The 22,435-nt window shown below is 47.2% G+C and overlaps 1 protein-coding gene across 1 annotated transcript in view; it reads left to right on the top strand.

Annotated features, from left to right (window-relative positions):
- Window positions 1–20,695, top strand: part of LOC306764522 (uncharacterized protein) — a gene marked incomplete at both ends in the record, with an annotated part of 45,426 nt that extends 24,731 nt beyond the window's left edge. The window contains 1 exon segment of the mRNA XM_079251697.1: window positions 20,052–20,695. Coding sequence (XP_079107823.1) covers window positions 20,052–20,695 — 644 coding nt within the window.
- Window positions 20,696–22,435: the final 1,740 nt, after the last annotated feature.

Raw genomic sequence — 22,435 nt, 5'->3', positions numbered from 1 at the left:
GTGCATTTCCTGACTTCCAACGGAAACACGGCGTTTATAAACGGTGCATTTCCTGACTTCCAACGGAAACACGGCGTTTATAAACGGTGCATTCCCTGACTTCCAACGGAAACGCGGCGTTTATAAACGGTGCATTTCCTGACTTCCAATGGAAACACGGCGTTTATAAACGGTGCATTCCCTGACTTCCAACGGAAACGCGGCGTTTATAAACGGTGCATTTCCTGACTTCCAATGGAAACACGGCGTTTATAAACGGTGCATTTCCCGACTTCCAACTGAAACACGGCGTTTATAAACGGTGCATTTCCTGACTTCCAATGGAAACACGGCGTTTATAAACGGTGCATTTCCTGACTTCCAATGGAAACACGGCGTTTATAAACGGTGCATTTCCTGACTTCCAACGGAAACGCGGCATTTATAAACGGTGAATTTCCCGACTTCCAACGGAAACACGGCGTTTATAAACGGTGCATTTCCTGATTTCCAACGGAAATGCGGCGTTTATAAACGGTGCATTTCCCGACTTCCAACGGAAACACGGCGTTTATAAACGGTGCATTTCCCGACTTCCAACGGAAACACGGCGTTTACAAACGGTAAATTTCCTGACTTCCAACGGAAACACGGCGTTTATAAACGGTGCATTTCCCGACTTCCAATGGAAACACGGCGTTTATAAACGGTGCATTTCCTGACTTCCAACGGAAACGCGGCGTTTATAAACGGTGCATTTGCTGACTTCCAACGGAAACACGGCGTTTATAAACGGTGCATTTCCCGACTTCCAACGGAAACACGGCGTTTCTAAACGGTGCATTTCCTGACTTCCAACGGAAACACGGCGTTTATAAACGGTGCATTTCCTGACTTCCAACGGAAACACGGCGTTTATAAACGGTGCATTCCCTGACTTCCAACGGAAACGCGGCGTTTATAAACGGTGCATTTCCTGACTTCCAATGGAAACACGGCGTTTATAAACGGTGCATTCCCTGACTTCCAACGGAAACGCGGCGTTTATAAACGGTGCATTTCCTGACTTCCAATGGAAACACGGCGTTTATAAACGGTGCATTTCCCGACTTCCAACTGAAACACGGCGTTTATAAACGGTGCATTTCCTGACTTCCAATGGAAACACGGCGTTTATAAACGGTGCATTTCCTGACTTCCAACGGAAACACGGCGTTTATAAACGGTGCATTCCCTGACTTCCAACGGAAACGCGGCGTTTATAAACGGTGCATTTCATGACTTCCAATGGAAACACGGCGTTTATAAACGGTGCATTTCCTGACTTCCAACAGAAACGCGGCGTTTATAAACGGTGCATTTCCTGACTTCCAACGGAAACACGGCGTTTATAAACGGTGCATTCCCTGACTTCCAACGGAAACGCGGCGTTTATAAACGGTGCATTTCCCGACTTCCAATGGAAACACGGCGTTTATAAACGATGCATTTCCTGACTTCCAACGGAAACACGGCGTTTATAAACGGTGCATTTCCTGACTTCCAACGGAAACGCGGCATTTATAAACGGTGAATTTCCCGACTTCCAACGGAAACACGGCGTTTATAAACGGTGCATTTCCTGATTTCCAACGGAAATGCAGCGTTTATAAACGGTGCATTTCCTGAGTTCCAACGGAAACACGGCGTTTAAAAACGGTGCATTTCCTGATTTCCAACGGAAATGCGGCGTTTATAAACGGTGCATTTCCCGACTTCCAACGGAAACACGGCGTTTATAAACGGTGCATTTCCCGACTTCCAACGGAAACACGGCGTTTACAAACGGTAAATTTCCTGACTTCCAACGGAAACACGGCGTTTATAAACGGTGCATTTCCCGACTTCCAATGGAAACACGGCGTTTATAAACGGTGCATTTCCTGACTTCCAACGGAAACGCGGCGTTTATAAACGGTGCATTTGCTGACTTCCAACGGAAACACGGCGTTTATAAACGGTGCATTTCCCGACTTCCAACGGAAACACGGCGTTTCTAAACGGTGCATTTCCTGACTTCCAACGGAAACACGGCGTTTATAAACGGTGCATTTCCTGACTTCCAACGGAAACACGGCGTTTATAAACGGTGCATTCCCTGACTTCCAACGGAAACGCGGCGTTTATAAACGGTGCATTTCCTGACTTCCAATGGAAACACGGCGTTTATAAACGGTGCATTCCCTGACTTCCAACGGAAACGCGGCGTTTATAAACGGTGCATTTCCTGACTTCCAATGGAAACACGGCGTTTATAAACGGTGCATTTCCCGACTTCCAACTGAAACACGGCGTTTATAAACGGTGCATTTCCTGACTTCCAATGGAAACACGGCGTTTATAAACGGTGCATTTCCTGACTTCCAATGGAAACACGGCGTTTATAAACGGTGCATTTCCTGACTTCCAACGGAAACGCGGCATTTATAAACGGTGAATTTCCCGACTTCCAACGGAAACACGGCGTTTATAAACGGTGCATTCCCTGACTTCCAACGGAAACGCGGCGTTTATAAACGGTGCATTTCCTGACTTCCAATGGAAACACGGCGTTTATAAACGGTGCATTCCCTGACTTCCAACGGAAACGCGGCGTTTATAAACGCTGCATTTCCCGACCTCCAACGGAAACACAGCGTTTATAAACGGTGCATTTCCTGACTTCCAACGGAAACGCGGCGTTTATAAACGGTGCATTTCCTGACTTCCAATGGAAACACGGCGTTTATAAACGGTGCATTTCCCGACTTCCAACTGAAACACGGCGTTTATAAACGGTGCATTTCCTGACTTCCAACGGAAACACGGCGTTTATAAACGGTGCATTCCCTGACTTCCAACGGAAACGCGGCGTTTATAAACGGTGCATTTCATGACTTCCAATGGAAACACGGCGTTTATAAACGGTGCATTTCCTGACTTCCAACAGAAACGCGGCGTTTATAAACGGTGCATTTCCTGACTTCCAACGGAAACACGGCGTTTATAAACGGTGCATTCCCTGACTTCCAACGGAAACGCGGCGTTTATAAACGGTGCATTTCCCGACTTCCAATGGAAACACGGCGTTTATAAACGATGCATTTCCCGACTTCCAACGGAAACACGGCGTTTATAAACGGTGCATTTCCTGACTTCCAACGGAAACGCGGCATTTATAAACGGTGAATTTCCCGACTTCCAACGGAAACACGGCGTTTATAAACGGTGCATTTCCTGATTTCCAACGGAAATGCAGCGTTTATAAACGGTGCATTTCCTGAGTTCCAACGGAAACACGGCGTTTAAAAACGGTGCATTTCCTGATTTCCAACGGAAATGCGGCGTTTATAAACGGTGCATTTCCCGACTTCCAACGGAAACACGGCGTTTATAAACGGTGCATTTCCCGACTTCCAACGGAAACACGGCGTTTACAAACGGTAAATTTCCTGACTTCCAACGGAAACACGGCGTTTATAAACGGTGCATTTCCCGACTTCCAATGGAAACACGGCGTTTATAAACGGTGCATTTCCTGACTTCCAACGGAAACGCGGCGTTTATAAACGGTGCATTTGCTGACTTCCAACGGAAACACGGCGTTTATAAACGGTGCATTTCCTGACTTCCAACGGAAACACGGCGTTTCTAAACGGTGCATTTCCTGACTTCCAACGGAAACACGGCGTTTATAAACGGTGCATTTCCTGACTTCCAACGGAAACACGGCGTTTATAAACGGTGCATTCCCTGACTTCCAACGGAAACGCGGCGTTTATAAACGGTGCATTTCCTGACTTCCAATGGAAACACGGCGTTTATAAACGGTGCATTCCCTGACTTCCAACGGAAACGCGGCGTTTATAAACGGTGCATTTCCTGACTTCCAATGGAAACACGGCGTTTATAAACGGTGCATTTCCCGACTTCCAACTGAAACACGGCGTTTATAAACGGTGCATTTCCTGACTTCCAATGGAAACACGGCGTTTATAAACGGTGCATTTCCTGACTTCCAATGGAAACACGGCGTTTATAAACGGTGCATTTCCTGACTTCCAACGGAAACGCGGCATTTATAAACGGTGAATTTCCCGACTTCCAACGGAAACACGGCGTTTATAAACGGTGCATTCCCTGACTTCCAACGGAAACGCGGCGTTTATAAACGGTGCATTTCCTGACTTCCAATGGAAACACGGCGTTTATAAACGGTGCATTCCCTGACTTCCAACGGAAACGCGGCGTTTATAAACGCTGCATTTCCCGACCTCCAACGGAAACACAGCGTTTATAAACGGTGCATTTCCTGACTTCCAACGGAAACGCGGCGTTTATAAACGGTGCATTTCCTGACTTCCAATGGAAACACGGCGTTTATAAACGGTGCATTTCCCGACTTCCAACTGAAACACGGCGTTTATAAACGGTGCATTCCCTGACTTCCAACGGAAACGCGGCGTTTATAAACGGTGCATTTCATGACTTCCAATGGAAACACGGCGTTTATAAACGGTGCATTTCCTGACTTCCAACAGAAACGCGGCGTTTATAAACGGTGCATTTCCTGACTTCCAACGGAAACACGGCGTTTATAAACGGTGCATTCCCTGACTTCCAACGGAAACGCGGAATTTATAAACGGTGCATTTCCCGACTTCCAATGGAAACACGGCGTTTATAAACGATGCATTTCCCGACTTCCAACGGAAACACGGCGTTTATAAACGGTGCATTTCCTGACTTCCAACGGAAACGCGGCATTTATAAACGGTGCATTTCCTGATTTCCAACGGAAATGCAGCGTTTATAAACGGTGCATTTCCTGAGTTCCAACGGAAACACGGCGTTTAAAAACGGTGCATTTCCTGATTTCCAACGGAAATGCGGCGTTTATAAACGGTGCATTTCCCGACTTCCAACGGAAACGCGGCGTTTAGAAACGGTGCATTTCCTGACTTCCAACGGAAACGCGGCGTTTATAAACGGTGCATTTCCTGACTTCCAACGGAAACACGGCGTTTATAAACGGTGCATTTCCTGACTTCCAATGGAAACACGGCGTTTATAAACGGTGCATTTCCCGACTTCCAACTGAAACACGGCGTTTATAAACGGTGCATTTCCCGACTTCCAATGGAAACACGGCGTTTATAAACGGTGAATTTCCTGACTTCCAATGGAAACACGGTGTTTATAAACGGTGCATTTCCTGACTTCCAACGGAAACGCGGCATTTATAAACGGTGAATTTCCCGACTTCCAACGGAAACACGGCGTTTATAAACGGTGCATTCCCTGACTTCCAACGGAAACGCGGCGTTTATAAACGGTGCATTTCCTGACTTCCAATGGAAACACGGCGTTTATAAACGGTGCATTTCCTGACTTCCAACGGAAACGCGGCGTTTATAAACGGTGCATTTCCTGACTTCCAACGGAAACGCGGCGTTTATAAACGGTGCATTTCCTGACTTCCAACGGAAACACGGCGTTTATAAACGGTGCATTTCCCGACTTCCAACGGAAACACGGCGTTTATAAACGGTGCATTTCCTGACTTCCAATGGAAACACGGCGTTTATAAACGGTGCATTTCCTGACTTCCAACGGAAACACAGCGTTTATAAACGGTGCATTTCCTGACTTCCAACGGAAACACGGCGTTTATAAACGGTGTATTCCCTGACTTCCAACGGAAACGCGGCGTTTATAAACGGTGCATTTCCTGACTTCCAATGGAAACACGGCGTTTATAAACGGTGCATTCCCTGACTTCCAACGGAAACGCGGCGTTTATAAACGGTGCATTTCCTGACTTCCAATGGAAACACGGCGTTTATAAACGGTGCATTTCCCGACTTCCAACTGAAACACGGCGTTTATAAACGGTGCATTTCCTGACTTCCAATGGAAACACGGCGTTTATAAACGGTGCATTCCCTGACTTCCAACGGAAACGCGGCGTTTATAAACGGTGCATTTCCTGACTTCCAATGGAAACACGGCGTTTATAAACGGTGCATTTCCTGACTTCCAACGGAAACGCGGCATTTATAAACCTTGAATTTCCCGACTTCCAACGGAAACACGGCGTTTATAAACGGTGCATTTCCTGATTTCCAACGGAAATGCAGCGTTTATAAACGGTGCATTTCCTGAGTTCCAACGGAAACGCGGCATTTATAAACAGTGAATTTCCCGACTTCCAACGGAAACACGGCGTTTATAAACGGTGCATTTCCTGACTTCCAATGGAAACACGGCGTTTATAAACAGTGCATTTCCCGACTTCCAACTGAAACACGGCGTTTATAAACGGTGCATTTCCTGACTTCCAACGGAAACACGGCGTTTATAAACGGTGCATTCCCTGACTTCCAACGGAAACGCGGCGTTTATAAACGGTGCATTTCCTGACTTCCAATGGAAACACGGCGTTTATAAACGGTGCATTTCCTGACTTCCAACGGAAACGCGGCGTTTATAAACGGTGCATTTCCTGACTTCCAACGGAAACACGGCGTTTATAAACGTTGCATTTCCTGACTTCCAATGGAAACACGGCGTTGATAAACGGTGCATTTCCCGACTTCCAACTGAAACACGGCGTTTATAAACGGTGCATTCCCTGACTTCCAACGGAAACGCGGCGTTTATAAACGGTGCATTTCCTGACTTCCAATGGAAACACGGCGTTTATAAACGGTGCATTTCCTGACTTCCAACGGAAACGCGGCGTTTATAAACGGTGCATTTCCTGACTTCCAATGGAAACACGGCGTTTATAAACGGTGCATTCCCTGACTTCCAACGGAAACGCGGCGTTTATAAACGGTGCATTTCCTGACTTCCAATGGAAACACGGCGTTTATAAACGGTGCATTTCCTGACTTCCAACGGAAACGCGGCATTTATAAACGGTGAATTTCCCGACTTCCAACGGAAACACGGCGTTTATAAACGGTGCATTTCCTGATTTCCAACGGAAATGCAGCGTTTATAAACGGTGCATTTCCTGAGTTCCAACGGAAACACGGCGTTTATAAACGGTGCATTTCCTGATTTCCAACGGAAATGCGGCGTTTATAAACGGTGCATTTCCTGACTTCCAACGGAAACGCGGCGTTTATAAACGGTGCATTTCCTGACTTCCAACGGAAACGCGGCGTTTATAAACGGTGCATTTCCTGACTTCCAACGGAAACACGGCGTTTATAAACGGTGCATTTCCCGACTTCCAACGGAAACACGGCGTTTATAAACGGTGCATTTCCTGACTTCCAACGGAAACACGGCGTTTATAAACGGTGCATTTCCTGACTTCCAACGGAAACGCGGCGTTTATAAACGGTGCATTTCCTGACTTCCAACGGAAACACGGCGTTTATAAACGGTGCATTCCCTGACTTCCAACGGAAATGCAGCGTTTATAAACGGTGCATTTCCTGAGTTCCAACGGAAACACGGCGTTTATAAACGGTGCATTTCCTGATTTCCAACGGAAATGCGGCGTTTATAAACGGTGCATTTCCTGACTTCCAACGGAAACGCGGCGTTTATAAACGGTGCATTTCCTGACTTCCAACGGAAACGCGGCGTTTATAAACGGTGCATTTCCTGACTTCCAACGGAAACACGGCGTTTATAAACGGTGCATTTCCCGACTTCCAACGGAAACACGGCGTTTATAAACGGTGCATTTCCTGACTTCCAACGGAAACACGGCGTTTATAAACGGTAAATTTCCTGACTTCCAACGGAAACACGGCGTTTACAAACGGTGCATTTCCCGACTTCCAACTGAAACACGGCGTTTATAAACGGTGCATTTCCCGACCTCCAACGGAAACACAGCGTTTATAAACGGTGCATTTCCTGACTTCCAACGGAAACGCGGCGTTTATAAACGGTGCATTTCCTGATTTCCAATGGAAACACAGCGTTTATAAACGGTGCATTTCCCGACTTCCAACTGAAACACGGCGTTTATAAACGGTGCATTTCCTGACTTCCAACGGAAACACGGCGTTTATAAACGGTGCATTCCCTGACTTCCAACGGAAACGCGGCGTTTATAAACGGTGCATTTCCTGACTTCCAATGGAAACACGGCGTTTATAAACGGTGCATTTCCTGACTTCCAACGGAAACGCGGCATTTATAAACGGTGAATTTCCCGACTTCCAACGGAAACACGGCGTTTATAAACGGTGCATTTCCTGATTTCCAACGGAAATGCAGCGTTTATAAACGGTGCATTTCCTGAGTTCCAACGGAAACGCGCCATTTATAAACAGTGAATTTCCCGACTTCCAACGGAAACACGGCGTTTATAAACGGTGCATTTCCTGACTTCCAATGGAAACACGGCGTTTATAAACGGTGCATTTCCCGACTTCCAACTGAAACACGGCGTTTATAAACGGTGCATTTCCTGACTTCCAACGGAAACGCGGCGTTTATAAACGGTGCATTTCCTGACTTCCAATGGAAACACGGCGTTTATAAACGGTGCATTTCCTGACTTCCAACGGAAACGCGGCGTTTATAAACGGTGCATTTCCTGACTTCCAACGGAAACACGGCGTTTATAAACGTTGCATTTCCTGACTTCCAATGGAAACACGGCGTTGATAAACGGTGCATTTCCCGACTTCCAACGGAAACGCGGCATTTATAAACGGTGAATTTCCCGACTTCCAACGGAAACACGGCGTTTATAAACGGTGCATTTCCTGACTTCCAATGGAAACACGGCGTTTATAAACGGTGCATTTCCCGACTTCCAACTGAAACACGGCGTTTATAAACGGTGCATTTCCTGACTTCCAACGGAAACACGGTGTTTATAAACGGTGCATTCCCTGACTTCCAACGGAAACGCGGCGTTTATAAACGGTGCATTTCCTGACTTCCAATGGAAACACGGCGTTTATAAACGGTGCATTTCCTGACTTCCAACGGAAACGCGGCGTTTATAAACGGTGCATTTCCTGACTTCCAATGGAAACACGGCGTTTATAAACGGTGCATTCCCTGACTTCCAACGGAAACGCGGCGTTTATAAACGGTGCATTTCCTGACTTCCAATGGAAACACGGCGTTTATAAACGGTGCATTTCCTGACTTCCAACGGAAACGCGGCATTTATAAACGGTGAATTTCCCGACTTCCAACGGAAACACGGCGTTTATAAACGGTGCATTTCCTGATTTCCAACGGAAATGCAGCGTTTATAAACGGTGCATTTCCTGAGTTCCAACGGAAACGCGGCATTTATAAACAGTGAATTTCCCGACTTCCAACGGAAACACGGCGTTTATAAACGGTGCATTTCCTGACTTCCAATGGAAACACGGCGTTTATAAACGGTGCATTTCCCGACTTCCAACTGAAACACGGCGTTTATAAACGGTGCATTTCCTGACTTCCAACGGAAACACGGCGTTTATAAACGGTGCATTCCCTGACTTCCAACGGAAACGCGGCGTTTATAAACGGTGCATTTCCTGACTTCCAATGGAAACACGGCGTTTATAAACGGTGCATTTCCTGACTTCCAACGGAAACGCGGCGTTTATAAACGGTGCATTTCCTGACTTCCAACGGAAACACGGCGTTTATAAACGTTGCATTTCCTGACTTCCAATGGAAACACGGCGTTGATAAACGGTGCATTTCCCGACTTCCAACTGAAACACAGCGTTTATAAACGGTGCATTCCCTGATTTCCAACGGAAATGCGGCGTTTATAAACGGTGCATTTCCTGACTTCCAACGGAAACGCGGCGTTTATAAACGGTGCATTTCCTGACTTCCAACGGAAACGCGGCGTTTATAAACGGTGCATTTCCTGACTTCCAACGGAAACACGGCGTTTATAAACGGTGCATTTCCCGACTTCCAACGGAAACACGGCGTTTATAAACGGTGCATTTCCTGACTTCCAACGGAAACACGGCGTTTAAAAACGGTAAATTTCCTGACTTCCAACGGAAACACGGCGTTTACAAACGGTGCATTTCCCGACTTCCAACTGAAACACGGCGTTTATAAACGGTGCATTTCCCGACCTCCAACGGAAACACAGCGTTTATAAACGGTGCATTTCCTGACTTCCAACGGAAACGCGGCGTTTATAAACGGTGCATTTCCTGATTTCCAATGGAAACACAGCGTTTATAAACGGTGCATTTCCCGACTTCCAACTGAAACACGGCGTTTATAAAGGGTGCATTTCCTGACTTCCAACGGAAACACGGCGTTTATAAACGGTGCATTCCCTGACTTCCAACGGAAACGCGGCGTTTATAAACGGTGCATTTCCTGACTTCCAATGGAAACACGGCGTTTATAAACGGTGCATTTCCTGACTTCCAACGGAAACACGGCGTTTATAAACGGTGCATTTCCTGACTTCCAACGGAAACACGGCGTTTATAAACGGTGCATTCCCTGACTTCCAACGGAAATGCAGCGTTTATAAACGGTGCATTTCCTGAGTTCCAACGGAAACACGGCGTTTATAAACGGTGCATTTCCTGATTTCCAACGGAAATGCGGCGTTTATAAACGGTGCATTTCCTGACTTCCAACGGAAACGCGGCGTTTATAAACGGTGCATTTCCTGACTTCCAACGGAAACGCGGCGTTTATAAACGGTGCATTTCCTGACTTCCAACGGAAACACGGCGTTTATAAACGGTGCATTTCCCGACTTCCAACGGAAACACGGCGTTTATAAACGGTGCATTTCCTGACTTCCAACGGAAACACGGCGTTTATAAACGGTAAATTTCCTGACTTCCAACGGAAACACGGCGTTTACAAACGGTGCATTTCCCGACTTCCAATGGAAACACGGCGTTTATAAACGGTGCATTTCCTGACTTCCAACGGAAACGCGGCGTTCATAAACGGTGCATTTCCCGACTTCCAACGGAAACACGGCGTTTATAAACGGTAAATTTCCTGACTTCGAACGGAAACACGGCGTTTATAAACGGTGCATTTCCTGACTTCCAACGGAAACACGGCGTTTACAAACGGTGCATTTCCCGACTTCCAACTGAAACACGGCGTTTATAAACGGTGCATTTCCCGACCTCCAACGGAAACACAGCGTTTATAAACGGTGCATTCCCTGACTTCCAACGGAAACGCGGCGTTTATAAACGGTGCATTTCCTGACTTCCAATGGAAACACAGCGTTTATAAACGGTGCATTTCCTGACTTCCAACGGAAACGCGACGTTTATAAACGGTGCATTTCCTGACTTCCAACGGAAACACGGCGTTTATAAACGGTGCATTTCCTGACTTCCAACGGAAACACGGCGTTTATAAACGGTAAATTTCCTGACTTCCAACGGAAACACGGCGTTTACAAACGGTGCATTTCCCGACTTCCAACTGAAACACGGCGTTTATAAACGGTGCATTTCCCGACCTCCAACGGAAACACAGCGTTTATAAACGGTGCATTTCCTGACTTCCAACGGAAACACGGCGTTTATAAACGGTGCATTTCCTGATTTCCAATGGAAACACAGCGTTTATAAACGGTGCATTTCCCGACTTCCAACGGAAACACGGCGTTTATAAACGGTGCATTCCCTGACTTCCAACGGAAACACGGCGTTTATAAACGGTGCATTTCCTGATTTCCAACGGAAACACGGCGTTTATAAACGGTGCATTCCCTGACTTCCAACGGAAACGCGGCGTTTATAAACGGTGCATTTCCTGACTTCCAATGGAAACACGGCGTTTATAAACGGTGCATTTCCTGACTTCCAACGGAAACGCGGCATTTATAAACGGTGAATTTCCCGACTTCCAACGGAAACACGGCGTTTATAAACGGTGCATTTCCTGATTTCCAACGGAAATGCAGCGTTTATAAACGGTGCATTTCCTGAGTTCCAACGGAAACGCGGCATTTATAAACAGTGAATTTCCCGACTTCCAACGGAAACACGGCGTTTATAAACGGTGCATTTCCTGACTTCCAATGGAAACACGGCGTTTATAAACGGTGCATTTCCCGACTTCCAACTGAAACACGGCGTTTATAAACGGTGCATTTCCTGACTTCCAACGGAAACGCGGCGTTTATAAACGGTGCATTTCCTGACTTCCAATGGAAACACGGCGTTTATAAACGGTGCATTTCCTGACTTCCAACGGAAACGCGGCGTTTATAAACGGTGCATTTCCTGACTTCCAACGGAAACACGGCGTTTATAAACGTTGCATTTCCTGACTTCCAATGGAAACACGGCGTTGATAAACGGTGCATTTCCCGACTTCCAACTGAAACACGGCGTTTATAAACGGTGCATTCCCTGACTTCCAACGGAAACGCGGCGTTTATAAACGGTGCATTTCCTGACTTCCAATGGAAACACGGCGTGTATAAACGGTGCATTTCCTGACTTCCAACGGAAACGCGGCATTTATAAACGGTGAATTTCCCGACTTCCAACGGAAACACGGCGTTTATAAACGGTGCATTTCCTGACTTCCAATGGAAACACGGCGTTTATAAACGGTGCATTTCCCGACTTCCAACTGAAACACGGCGTTTATAAACGGTGCATTTCCTGACTTCCAACGGAAACACGGTGTTTATAAACGGTGCATTCCCTGACTTCCAACGGAAACGCGGCGTTTATAAACGGTGCATTTCCTGACTTCCAATGGAAACACGGCGTTTATAAACGGTGCATTTCCTGACTTCCAACGGAAACGCGGCGTTTATAAACGGTGCATTTCCTGACTTCCAATGGAAACACGGCGTTTATAAACGGTGCATTCCCTGACTTCCAACGGAAACGCGGCGTTTATAAACGGTGCATTTCCTGACTTCCAATGGAAACACGGCGTTTATAAACGGTGCATTTCCTGACTTCCAACGGAAACGCGGCATTTATAAACGGTGAATTTCCCGACTTCCAACGGAAACACGGCGTTTATAAACGGTGCATTTCCTGATTTCCAACGGAAATGCAGCGTTTATAAACGGTGCATTTCCTGAGTTCCAACGGAAACGCGGCATTTATAAACAGTGAATTTCCCGACTTCCAACGGAAACACGGCGTTTATAAACGGTGCATTTCCTGACTTCCAATGGAAACACGGCGTTTATAAACGGTGCATTTCCCGACTTCCAACTGAAACACGGCGTTTATAAACGGTGCATTTCCTGACTTCCAACGGAAACACGGCGTTTATAAACGGTGCATTCCCTGACTTCCAACGGAAACGCGGCGTTTATAAACGGTGCATTTCCTGACTTCCAATGGAAACACGGCGTTTATAAACGGTGCATTTCCTGACTTCCAACGGAAACGCGGCGTTTATAAACGGTGCATTTCCTGACTTCCAACGGAAACACGGCGTTTATAAACGTTGCATTTCCTGACTTCCAATGGAAACACGGCGTTGATAAACGGTGCATTTCCCGACTTCCAACTGAAACACAGCGTTTATAAACGGTGCATTCCCTGATTTCCAACGGAAATGCGGCGTTTATAAACGGTGCATTTCCTGACTTCCAACGGAAACGCGGCGTTTATAAACGGTGCATTTCCTGACTTCCAACGGAAACGCGGCGTTTATAAACGGTGCATTTCCTGACTTCCAACGGAAACACGGCGTTTATAAACGGTGCATTTCCCGACTTCCAACGGAAACACGGCGTTTATAAACGGTGCATTTCCTGACTTCCAACGGAAACACGGCGTTTAAAAACGGTAAATTTCCTGACTTCCAACGGAAACACGGCGTTTACAAACGGTGCATTTCCCGACTTCCAACTGAAACACGGCGTTTATAAACGGTGCATTTCCCGACCTCCAACGGAAACACAGCGTTTATAAACGGTGCATTTCCTGACTTCCAACGGAAACGCGGCGTTTATAAACGGTGCATTTCCTGATTTCCAATGGAAACACAGCGTTTATAAACGGTGCATTTCCCGACTTCCAACTGAAACACGGCGTTTATAAACGGTGCATTTCCTGACTTCCAACGGAAACACGGCGTTTATAAACGGTGCATTCCCTGACTTCCAACGGAAACGCGGCGTTTATAAACGGTGCATTTCCTGACTTCCAATGGAAACACGGCGTTTATAAACGGTGCATTTCCTGACTTCCAACGGAAACACGGCGTTTATAAACGGTGCATTTCCTGACTTCCAACGGAAACACGGCGTTTATAAACGGTGCATTCCCTGACTTCCAACGGAAATGCAGCGTTTATAAACGGTGCATTTCCTGAGTTCCAACGGAAACACGGCGTTTATAAACGGTGCATTTCCTGATTTCCAACGGAAATGCGGCGTTTATAAACGGTGCATTTCCTGACTTCCAACGGAAACGCGGCGTTTATAAACGGTGCATTTCCTGACTTCCAACGGAAACGCGGCGTTTATAAACGGTGCATTTCCTGACTTCCAACGGAAACACGGCGTTTATAAACGGTGCATTTCCCGACTTCCAACGGAAACACGGCGTTTATAAACGGTGCATTTCCTGACTTCCAACGGAAACACGGCGTTTATAAACGGTAAATTTCCTGACTTCCAACGGAAACACGGCGTTTACAAACGGTGCATTTCCCGACTTCCAATGGAAACACGGCGTTTATAAACGGTGCATTTCCTGACTTCCAACGGAAACGCGGCGTTCATAAACGGTGCATTTCCCGACTTCCAACGGAAACACGGCGTTTATAAACGGTAAATTTCCTGACTTCGAACGGAAACACGGCGTTTATAAACGGTGCATTTCCTGACTTCCAACGGAAACACGGCGTTTACAAACGGTGCATTTCCCGACTTCCAACTGAAACACGGCGTTTATAAACGGTGCATTTCCCGACCTCCAACGGAAACACAGCGTTTATAAACGGTGCATTTCCTGACTTCCAACGGAAACGCGGCGTTTATAAACGGTGCATTTCCTGACTTCCAATGGAAACACAGCGTTTATAAACGGTGCATTTCCTGACTTCCAACGGAAACGCGACGTTTATAAACGGTGCATTTCCTGACTTCCAACGGAAACACGGCGTTTATAAACGGTGCATTCCCTGACTTCCAACGGAAATGCAGCGTTTATAAACGGTGCATTTCCTGACTTCCAACGGAAACACGGCGTTTATAAACGGTGCATTTCCTGACTTCCAACGGAAACGCGGCGTTTATAAACGGTGCATTTCCCGACTTCCAATGGAAACACGGCGTTTATAAACGGTGCATTTCCTGACTTCCAACGGAAACGCGGCGTTCATAAACGGTGCATTTCCCGACTTCCAACGGAAACACGGCGTTTATAAACGGTGCATTTCCTGACTTCCAACGGAAACGCGGCGTTTATAAACGGTGCATTCCCTGACTTCCAACGGAAACGCGGCGTTTATAAACGGTGCATTTCCTGACTTCCAATGGAAACACGGCGTTTATAAACGGTGCATTTCCTGACTTCCAACGGAAACGCGGCGTTTATAAACGGTGCATTTCCTGACTTCCAATGGAAACACGGCGTTTATAAACGGTGCATTTCCTGACTTCCAGCGGAAACACAGCGTTTATAAACGGTAAATTTCCTGACTTCCAACGGAAACACAGCGTTTATAAACGGTGCATTTCCCGACTTCCAACGGAAACACGGCGTTTACAAACGGTGCATTTCCCGACTTCCAACTGAAACACGGCGTTTATAAACGGTGCATTTCCTGACTTCCAACGGAAACACGGCGTTTATAAACGGTGCATTTCCTGACTTCCAACGGAAACACGGCGTTTATAAACGGTAAATTTCCTGACTTCGAACGGAAACACGGCGTTTATAAACGGTGCATTTCCTGACTTCCAACGGAAACACGGCGTTTACAAACGGTGCATTTCCCGACTTCCAACTGAAACACGGCGTTTATAAACGGTGCATTTCCCGACCTCCAACGGAAACACAGCGTTTATAAACGGTGCATTTCCTGACTTCCAACGGAAACGCGGCGTTTATAAACGGTGCATTTCCTGACTTCCAATGGAAACACAGCGTTTATAAACGGTGCATTTCCTGACTTCCAACGGAAACGCGGCGTTTATAAACGGTGCATTTCCTGACTTCCAACGGAAACACGGCGTTTATAAACGGTGCATTCCCTGACTTCCAACGGAAATGCAGCGTTTATAAACGGTGCATTTCCTGACTTCCAACGGAAACACGGCGTTTATAAACGGTGCATTTCCTGACTTCCAACGGAAACGCGGCGTTTATAAACGGTGCATTTCCCGACTTCCAATGGAAACACGGCGTTTATAAACGGTGCATTTCCTGACTTCCAACGGAAACGCGGCGTTCATAAACGGTGCATTTCCCGACTTCCAACGGAAACACGGCGTTTATAAACGGTGCATTTCCTGACTTCCAACGGAAACGCGGCGTTTATAAACGGTGCATTCCCTGACTTCCAACGGAAACGCGGCGTTTATAAACGGTGCATTTCCTGACTTCCAATGGAAACACGGCGTTTATAAACGGTGCATTTCCTGACTTCCAACGGAAACGCGGCGTTTATAAACGGTGCATTTCCTGACTTCCAATGGAAACACGGCGTTTATAAACGGTGCATTTCCTCACTTCCAGCGGAAACACAGCGTTTATAAACGGTAAATTTCCTGACTTCCAACGGAAACACAGCGTTTATAAACGGTGCATTTCCCGACTTCCAACGGAAACACGGCGTTTACAAACGGTGCATTTCCCGACTTCCAACTGAAACACGGCGTTTATAAACGGTGCATTTCCTGACTTCCAACGGAAACACGGCGTTTATAAACGGTAAATTTCCTGACTTCCAACGGAAACACGGCGTTTATAAACGGTGCATTTCCCGACTTCCAACGGAAACACGGCGTTTATAAACGGTGCATTTCCCGACTTCCAACGGAAACACGGCGTTTATAAACGGTGCATTTCCTGACTTCCAACGGAAACGCGGCATTTATAAACGGTGAATTTCCCGACTTCCAATGGAAACACGGCGTTTATAAACGGTGCATTTCCTGATTTCCAACGGAAATGCAGCGTTTATAAACGGTGCATTTCCTGAGTTCCAACAGAAACACGGCGTTTATAAACGGTGCATTTCCTGATTTCCAACGGAAATGCAGCGTTTATAAACGGTGCATTTCCCAACTTCCAACGGAAACGCGGCGTTTATAAACGGTGCATTCCCTGACTTCCAACGGAAACGCGGCGTTTATAAACGGTGCATTTCCTGACTTCCAATGGAAACACGGCGTTTATAAACGGTGCATTTCCTGACTTCCAACGGAAACGCGGCGTTTATAAACGGTGCATTTCCTGACTTCCAATGGAAACACGGCGTTTATAAACGGTGCATTTCCTGACTTCCAGCGGAAACACAGCGTTTATAAACGGTAAATTTCCTGACTTCCAACGGAAACACAGCGTTTATAAACGGTGCATTTCCCGACTTCCAACGGAAACACGGCGTTTACAAACGGTGCATTTCCCGACTTCCAACTGAAACACGGCGTTTATAAACGGTGCATTTCCTGACTTCCAACGGAAACACGGCGTTTATAAACGGTAAATTTCCTGACTTCCAACGGAAACACGGCGTTTATAAACGGTGCATTTCCCGACTTCCAACGGAAACACGGCGTTTATAAACGGTGCATTTCCCGACTTCCAACGGAAACACAGCGTTTATAAACGGTGCATTTCCTGACTTCCAACGGAAACGCGGCGTTTATAAACGGTGCATTTCCTGACTTCCAATGGAAACACGGCGTTTATAAACGGTGCATTTCCCGACTTCCAACTGAAACACGGCGTTTATAAACAGTGCATTTCCCGACTTCCAATGGAAACACGGCGTTTACAAACGGTGCATTTCCCGACTTCCAACGGAAACGCGACGTTTATAAACGGTGCATTTCCTGACTTCCAACGGAAACACGGCGTTTATAAACGGTGCATTTCCTGACTTCCAACGGAAACACGGCGTTTATAAACGGTGCATTTCCTGACTTCCAACGGAAACACGGCGTTTATAAACGGTGCATTTCCTGACTTCCAACGGAAACACGGCGTTTATTAACGGTGCATTTCCTGACTTCCAACGGAAACACGGCGTTTATAAACGGTGCATTTCCCGACTTCCAACGGAAACACGGCGTTTATAAACGGTGCATTTCCTGACTTCCAACGGAAACGCGGCATTTATAAACGGTGAATTTCCCGACTTCCAATGGAAACACGGCGTTTATAAACGGTGCATTTCCTGATTTCCAACGGAAATGCAGCGTTTATAAACGGTGCATTTCCTGAGTTCCAACAGAAACACGGCGTTTATAAACGGTGCATTTCCTGATTTCCAACGGAAATGCAGCGTTTATAAACGGTGCATTTCCCAACTTCCAACGGAAACGCGGCGTTTATAAACGGTGCATTTCCTGACTTCCAACGGAAATGCGGCGTTTATAAACGGTGCATTTCCTGACTTCCAACGGAAACACGGCGTTTATAAACGGTGCATTTCCCGACTTCAAACGGAAACACGGCGTTTATAAACGGTGCATTTCCTGATTTCCAACGGAAATGCGGCGTTTATAAACGGTGCATTTCCCAACTTCCAACGGAAACGCGGCGTTTATAAACGGTGCATTTCCTGACTTCCAACGGAAACGCGGCGTTTATAAACGGTGCATTTCCTGACTTCCAACGGAAACGCGGCGTTTATAAACGGTGCATTTCCTGACTTCCAACGGAAACACGGCGTTTATAAACGGTGCATTTCCCGACTTCCAACGGAAACACGGCGTTTATAAACGGTGCATTTCCCGACTTCCAACGGAAACACGGCGTTTATAAACGGTGCATTTCCCGACTTCCAATGGAAAAACGGCGTTTATAAACGGTGCATTTCCTGATTTCCAACGGAAATGCGGCGTTTATAAACGGTGCATTTCCCGACTTCCAACGGAAACGCGGCATTTATAAACGGTGAATTTCCCGACTTCCAACGGAAACACGGCGTTTATAAACGGTGCATTTCCTGATTTCCAACGGAAACGCATCGTTTATAAACGCTGCATTTCCCGACTTCCAACGGAAACACGGCGTTTATAAACGGTGCATTTCCTGATTTCCAACGGAAACGCATCGTTTATAAACGCTGCATTTCCCGACTTCCAACGGAAATGCGGCGTTTATAAACGGTGCATTTCCTGACTTCCAACGGAAACACGGCGTTTATAAACGGTGCATTTCCTGACTTCCAACGGAAACACGGCGTTTATAAACGGTGCATTTCCTGACTTCCAACGGAAACACGGCGTTTATAAACGGTGCATTTCCTGACTTCCAACGGAAACACGGCGTTTATAAACGGTGCATTTCCTGATTTCCAACGGAAACACGGCGTTTATAAACGGTGCATTTCCTGATTTCCAACGGAAACACGGCGTTTATAAACGGTGCATTCCCACCATTTCTCCCACACCAGTGGAAATCTGGATGAAAACCGACACGGCGCCGACACAGCGAAGGCCACCGGGCTTAACAGCGGGGTCAGACTGCAGCGTTTCGGTCACAGGCTACGTCTCACCATCGCTGATTGTTTGGATCAATCTTACTGAATTCTAGTCATACTAGTAGAGGTTATGACCAACTTTGCTGTTCAGTTTTACATTTATTTGTTGTAATTTTGAAAAGGGCGAATGAGGTAAAAAGGAGAAAACAAGGTTAAATGGGATAAAGCAGAAAAATCTTTTTTTAAAAGTGATAGTAAAGCTTAGCTTAAAAAAATTAAACGTTAACCAGAAACATCAAAAGGCAGCATGCTGATGATTTCATACACACCACTTGCTGGATAATGCTGCCCTAAAACGATGGATTATTAGTATGATTAGTCTTCAGTTATTATGGAAATGACTTTCTGATATATGATGCAAGTTTTTATTCACATATTTAAAATAATTTTTGGTCTGTGTCTTGTTTTCTCAGAGAAAGATGCTCGCATTGCTCCAGCTGTTGGGCTAAAGGCTACTGGAGCATTTGTGCCACCGCTGGAAGGAGACAGCAGGAACGGAACCTCCCAGAGCTCCCAGTCATCACCGAATGTCCTCCCAGAGCTCCCAGTCATCACCGAATGTCCTCCCAGAGCTCCCAGTCGTCACCGAATGTCCTCCCAGAGCTCCCAGTCGTCACCGAATGTCCTCCCAGAGCTCCCAGTCGTCACCGAATGTCCTCCCAGAGCTCCCAGTCGTCACCGAAAGTCCTCCCAGAGCTCCCAGTCGTCACCGAATGTCCTCCCAGAGCTCCCAGTCGTCACCGAATGTCCTCCCAGAGCTCCCAGTCATCACCGAATGTCCTCCCAGAGCTCCCAGTCGTCACCGAATGTCCTCCCAGAGCTCCCAGTCGTCACCGAATGTCCTCCCAGAGCTCCCAGTCGTCACCGAAAGTCCTCCCAGAGCTCCCAGTCGTCACCGAATGTCCTCCCAGAGCTCCCAGTCGTCACCGAATGTCCTCCCAGAGCTCCCAGTCGTCACCGAATGGCCTCCCAGAGCTCCCAGTCGTCACCGAATGTCCTCCCAGAGCTCCCAGTCGTCACCGAATGGCCACCAGCTGGGGATCAAGACAGAAGATGACAGAAAGAGTTCTACAGCAGCAATGAGAAGAAGCAGCGTCCTCCATGCAGACCAAACATGGAGGCAGCCGATTCCCACCTGGCAGGATTTAGACGGGCTCGAGTCCATTAACCCGCCTCTGCTACACTTTCCTGATGCTCTCTTAGGTGAGTCACGTCAAAGCTTCATCTGATGAAGACATCAGTTCCTCAAATCCAATCAAAAATCAATCAAAATTTTATTTATAGAGCACTTTCATAAACCACAAGGTATCCAATGTGCTGTACAGGTTAATAAAATAAATCAACATGAAAAGCTTGAATAAAAAACAGTTAAATAGACAATATATATAAAAAAGGGGGCGGAACAGTACTGCTGCTCTCCGGAGTTAAAAGCCTATTTAAAAAGATGATTTTTAAAAGAGACTTAAAACCACTTAAAGTCGTGGCAGACCTCCCAGAAAGACCGAGATCCTTCCAGAATTAGGGGGCTGCTGACTCTGTCTCCAGAGTCGAGTTCTTGGGACCACTAAGAGCATCTGGTCGTCGGATCTCAGAGCTTTGACAGGACGATGACGGTGCAGAAGCTCTGAGAGGTACGAAGGTGCAGAACTCAGCTGGTCCAGAACTCAGCTGGTCCAGGACTCAGCTGGTCCAGGACTCTGCTGGTCCAGAACTCAGCTGGTCCAGGACTCAGCTGGTCCAGGACTCAGCTGGTCCAGAGCTCAGCTGGTCCAGGACTCAGCTGGTCCAGGACTCAGCTGGTCCAGAACTCAGCTGGTCCAGGACTCAGCTGGTCCAGGACTCAGCTGGTCCAGAACTCAGCTGGTCCAGGACTCAGCTGGTCCAGGACTCTGCTGGTCCAGGACTCAGCTGGTCCAGGACTCTGCTGGTCCAGGACTCAGCTGGTCCAGAACTCAGCTGGTCCAGGACTCAGCTGGTCCAGGACTCTGCTGGTCCAGGACTCAGCTGGTCCAGAACTCAGCTGGTCCAGGACCCAGCTGGTCCAGGACTCAGCTGGTCCAGGACTCAGTTGGTCCAGAGCTCAGCTGGTCCAGGACTCAGTTGGTCCAGAGCTCAGCTGGTCCAGGACTCAGCTGGTCCAGGACTCAGTTGGTCCAGAGCTCAGCTGGTCCAGGACTCAGTTGGTCCAGAGCTCAGCTGGTCCAGGACTCAGTTGGTCCAGGACTCTGCTGGTCCAGGACTCAGCTGGTCCAGAACTCAGCTGGTCCAGGACTCAGCTGGTCCAGAACTCAGTTGGTCCAGGACTCAGCTGGTCCAGGACTCTGCTGGTCCAGAACTCAGCTGGTCCAGGACTCAGCTGGTCCAGGACTCAGTTGGTCCAGAGCTCAGCTGGTCCAGGACTCAGCTGGTCCAGGACTCAGCTGGTCCAGGACTCAGCTGGTCCAGGACTCAGCTGGTCAGCTAAACGACTTTCTGGAATACATGTCTGTGCCGGTCAACAGCTGCCTCGGCCCCAGTCGTGTGTAGGATGTGTGTAGGATGTGTGTAGGATGTGTGTAGGATGTGTGTAGGATGTGTGTAGGATGTGTGTAGGATGTGTGTAGGATGTGTGTGTAGTCTCGATGTGTTCAACTCTGTTTAGCTAGATAAACACCTTTAGACCACAAACACACGTTTTGAAAACTAACCTGATTCTCTGTTTCTCTGGGTGACTTCCTGCCTCCCCCTCTGGGTACTCCCGTGGCGACCAGCTGAGACATTCCCTCCCTTCTGTCCTTGCTCCACCTCTTCTCATCCT

The sequence above is a fragment of the Telmatherina bonti genome (assembly GCF_933228915.1).
Source record: "Telmatherina bonti genome assembly, chromosome: 2".
In the NCBI taxonomy this organism is placed as follows: Eukaryota; Metazoa; Chordata; class Actinopteri; order Atheriniformes; family Telmatherinidae; genus Telmatherina; species Telmatherina bonti.
The sequence above is the reverse complement of the archived record's forward strand: the minus strand, read 5'-3'. Positions and strand labels throughout refer to the sequence as shown.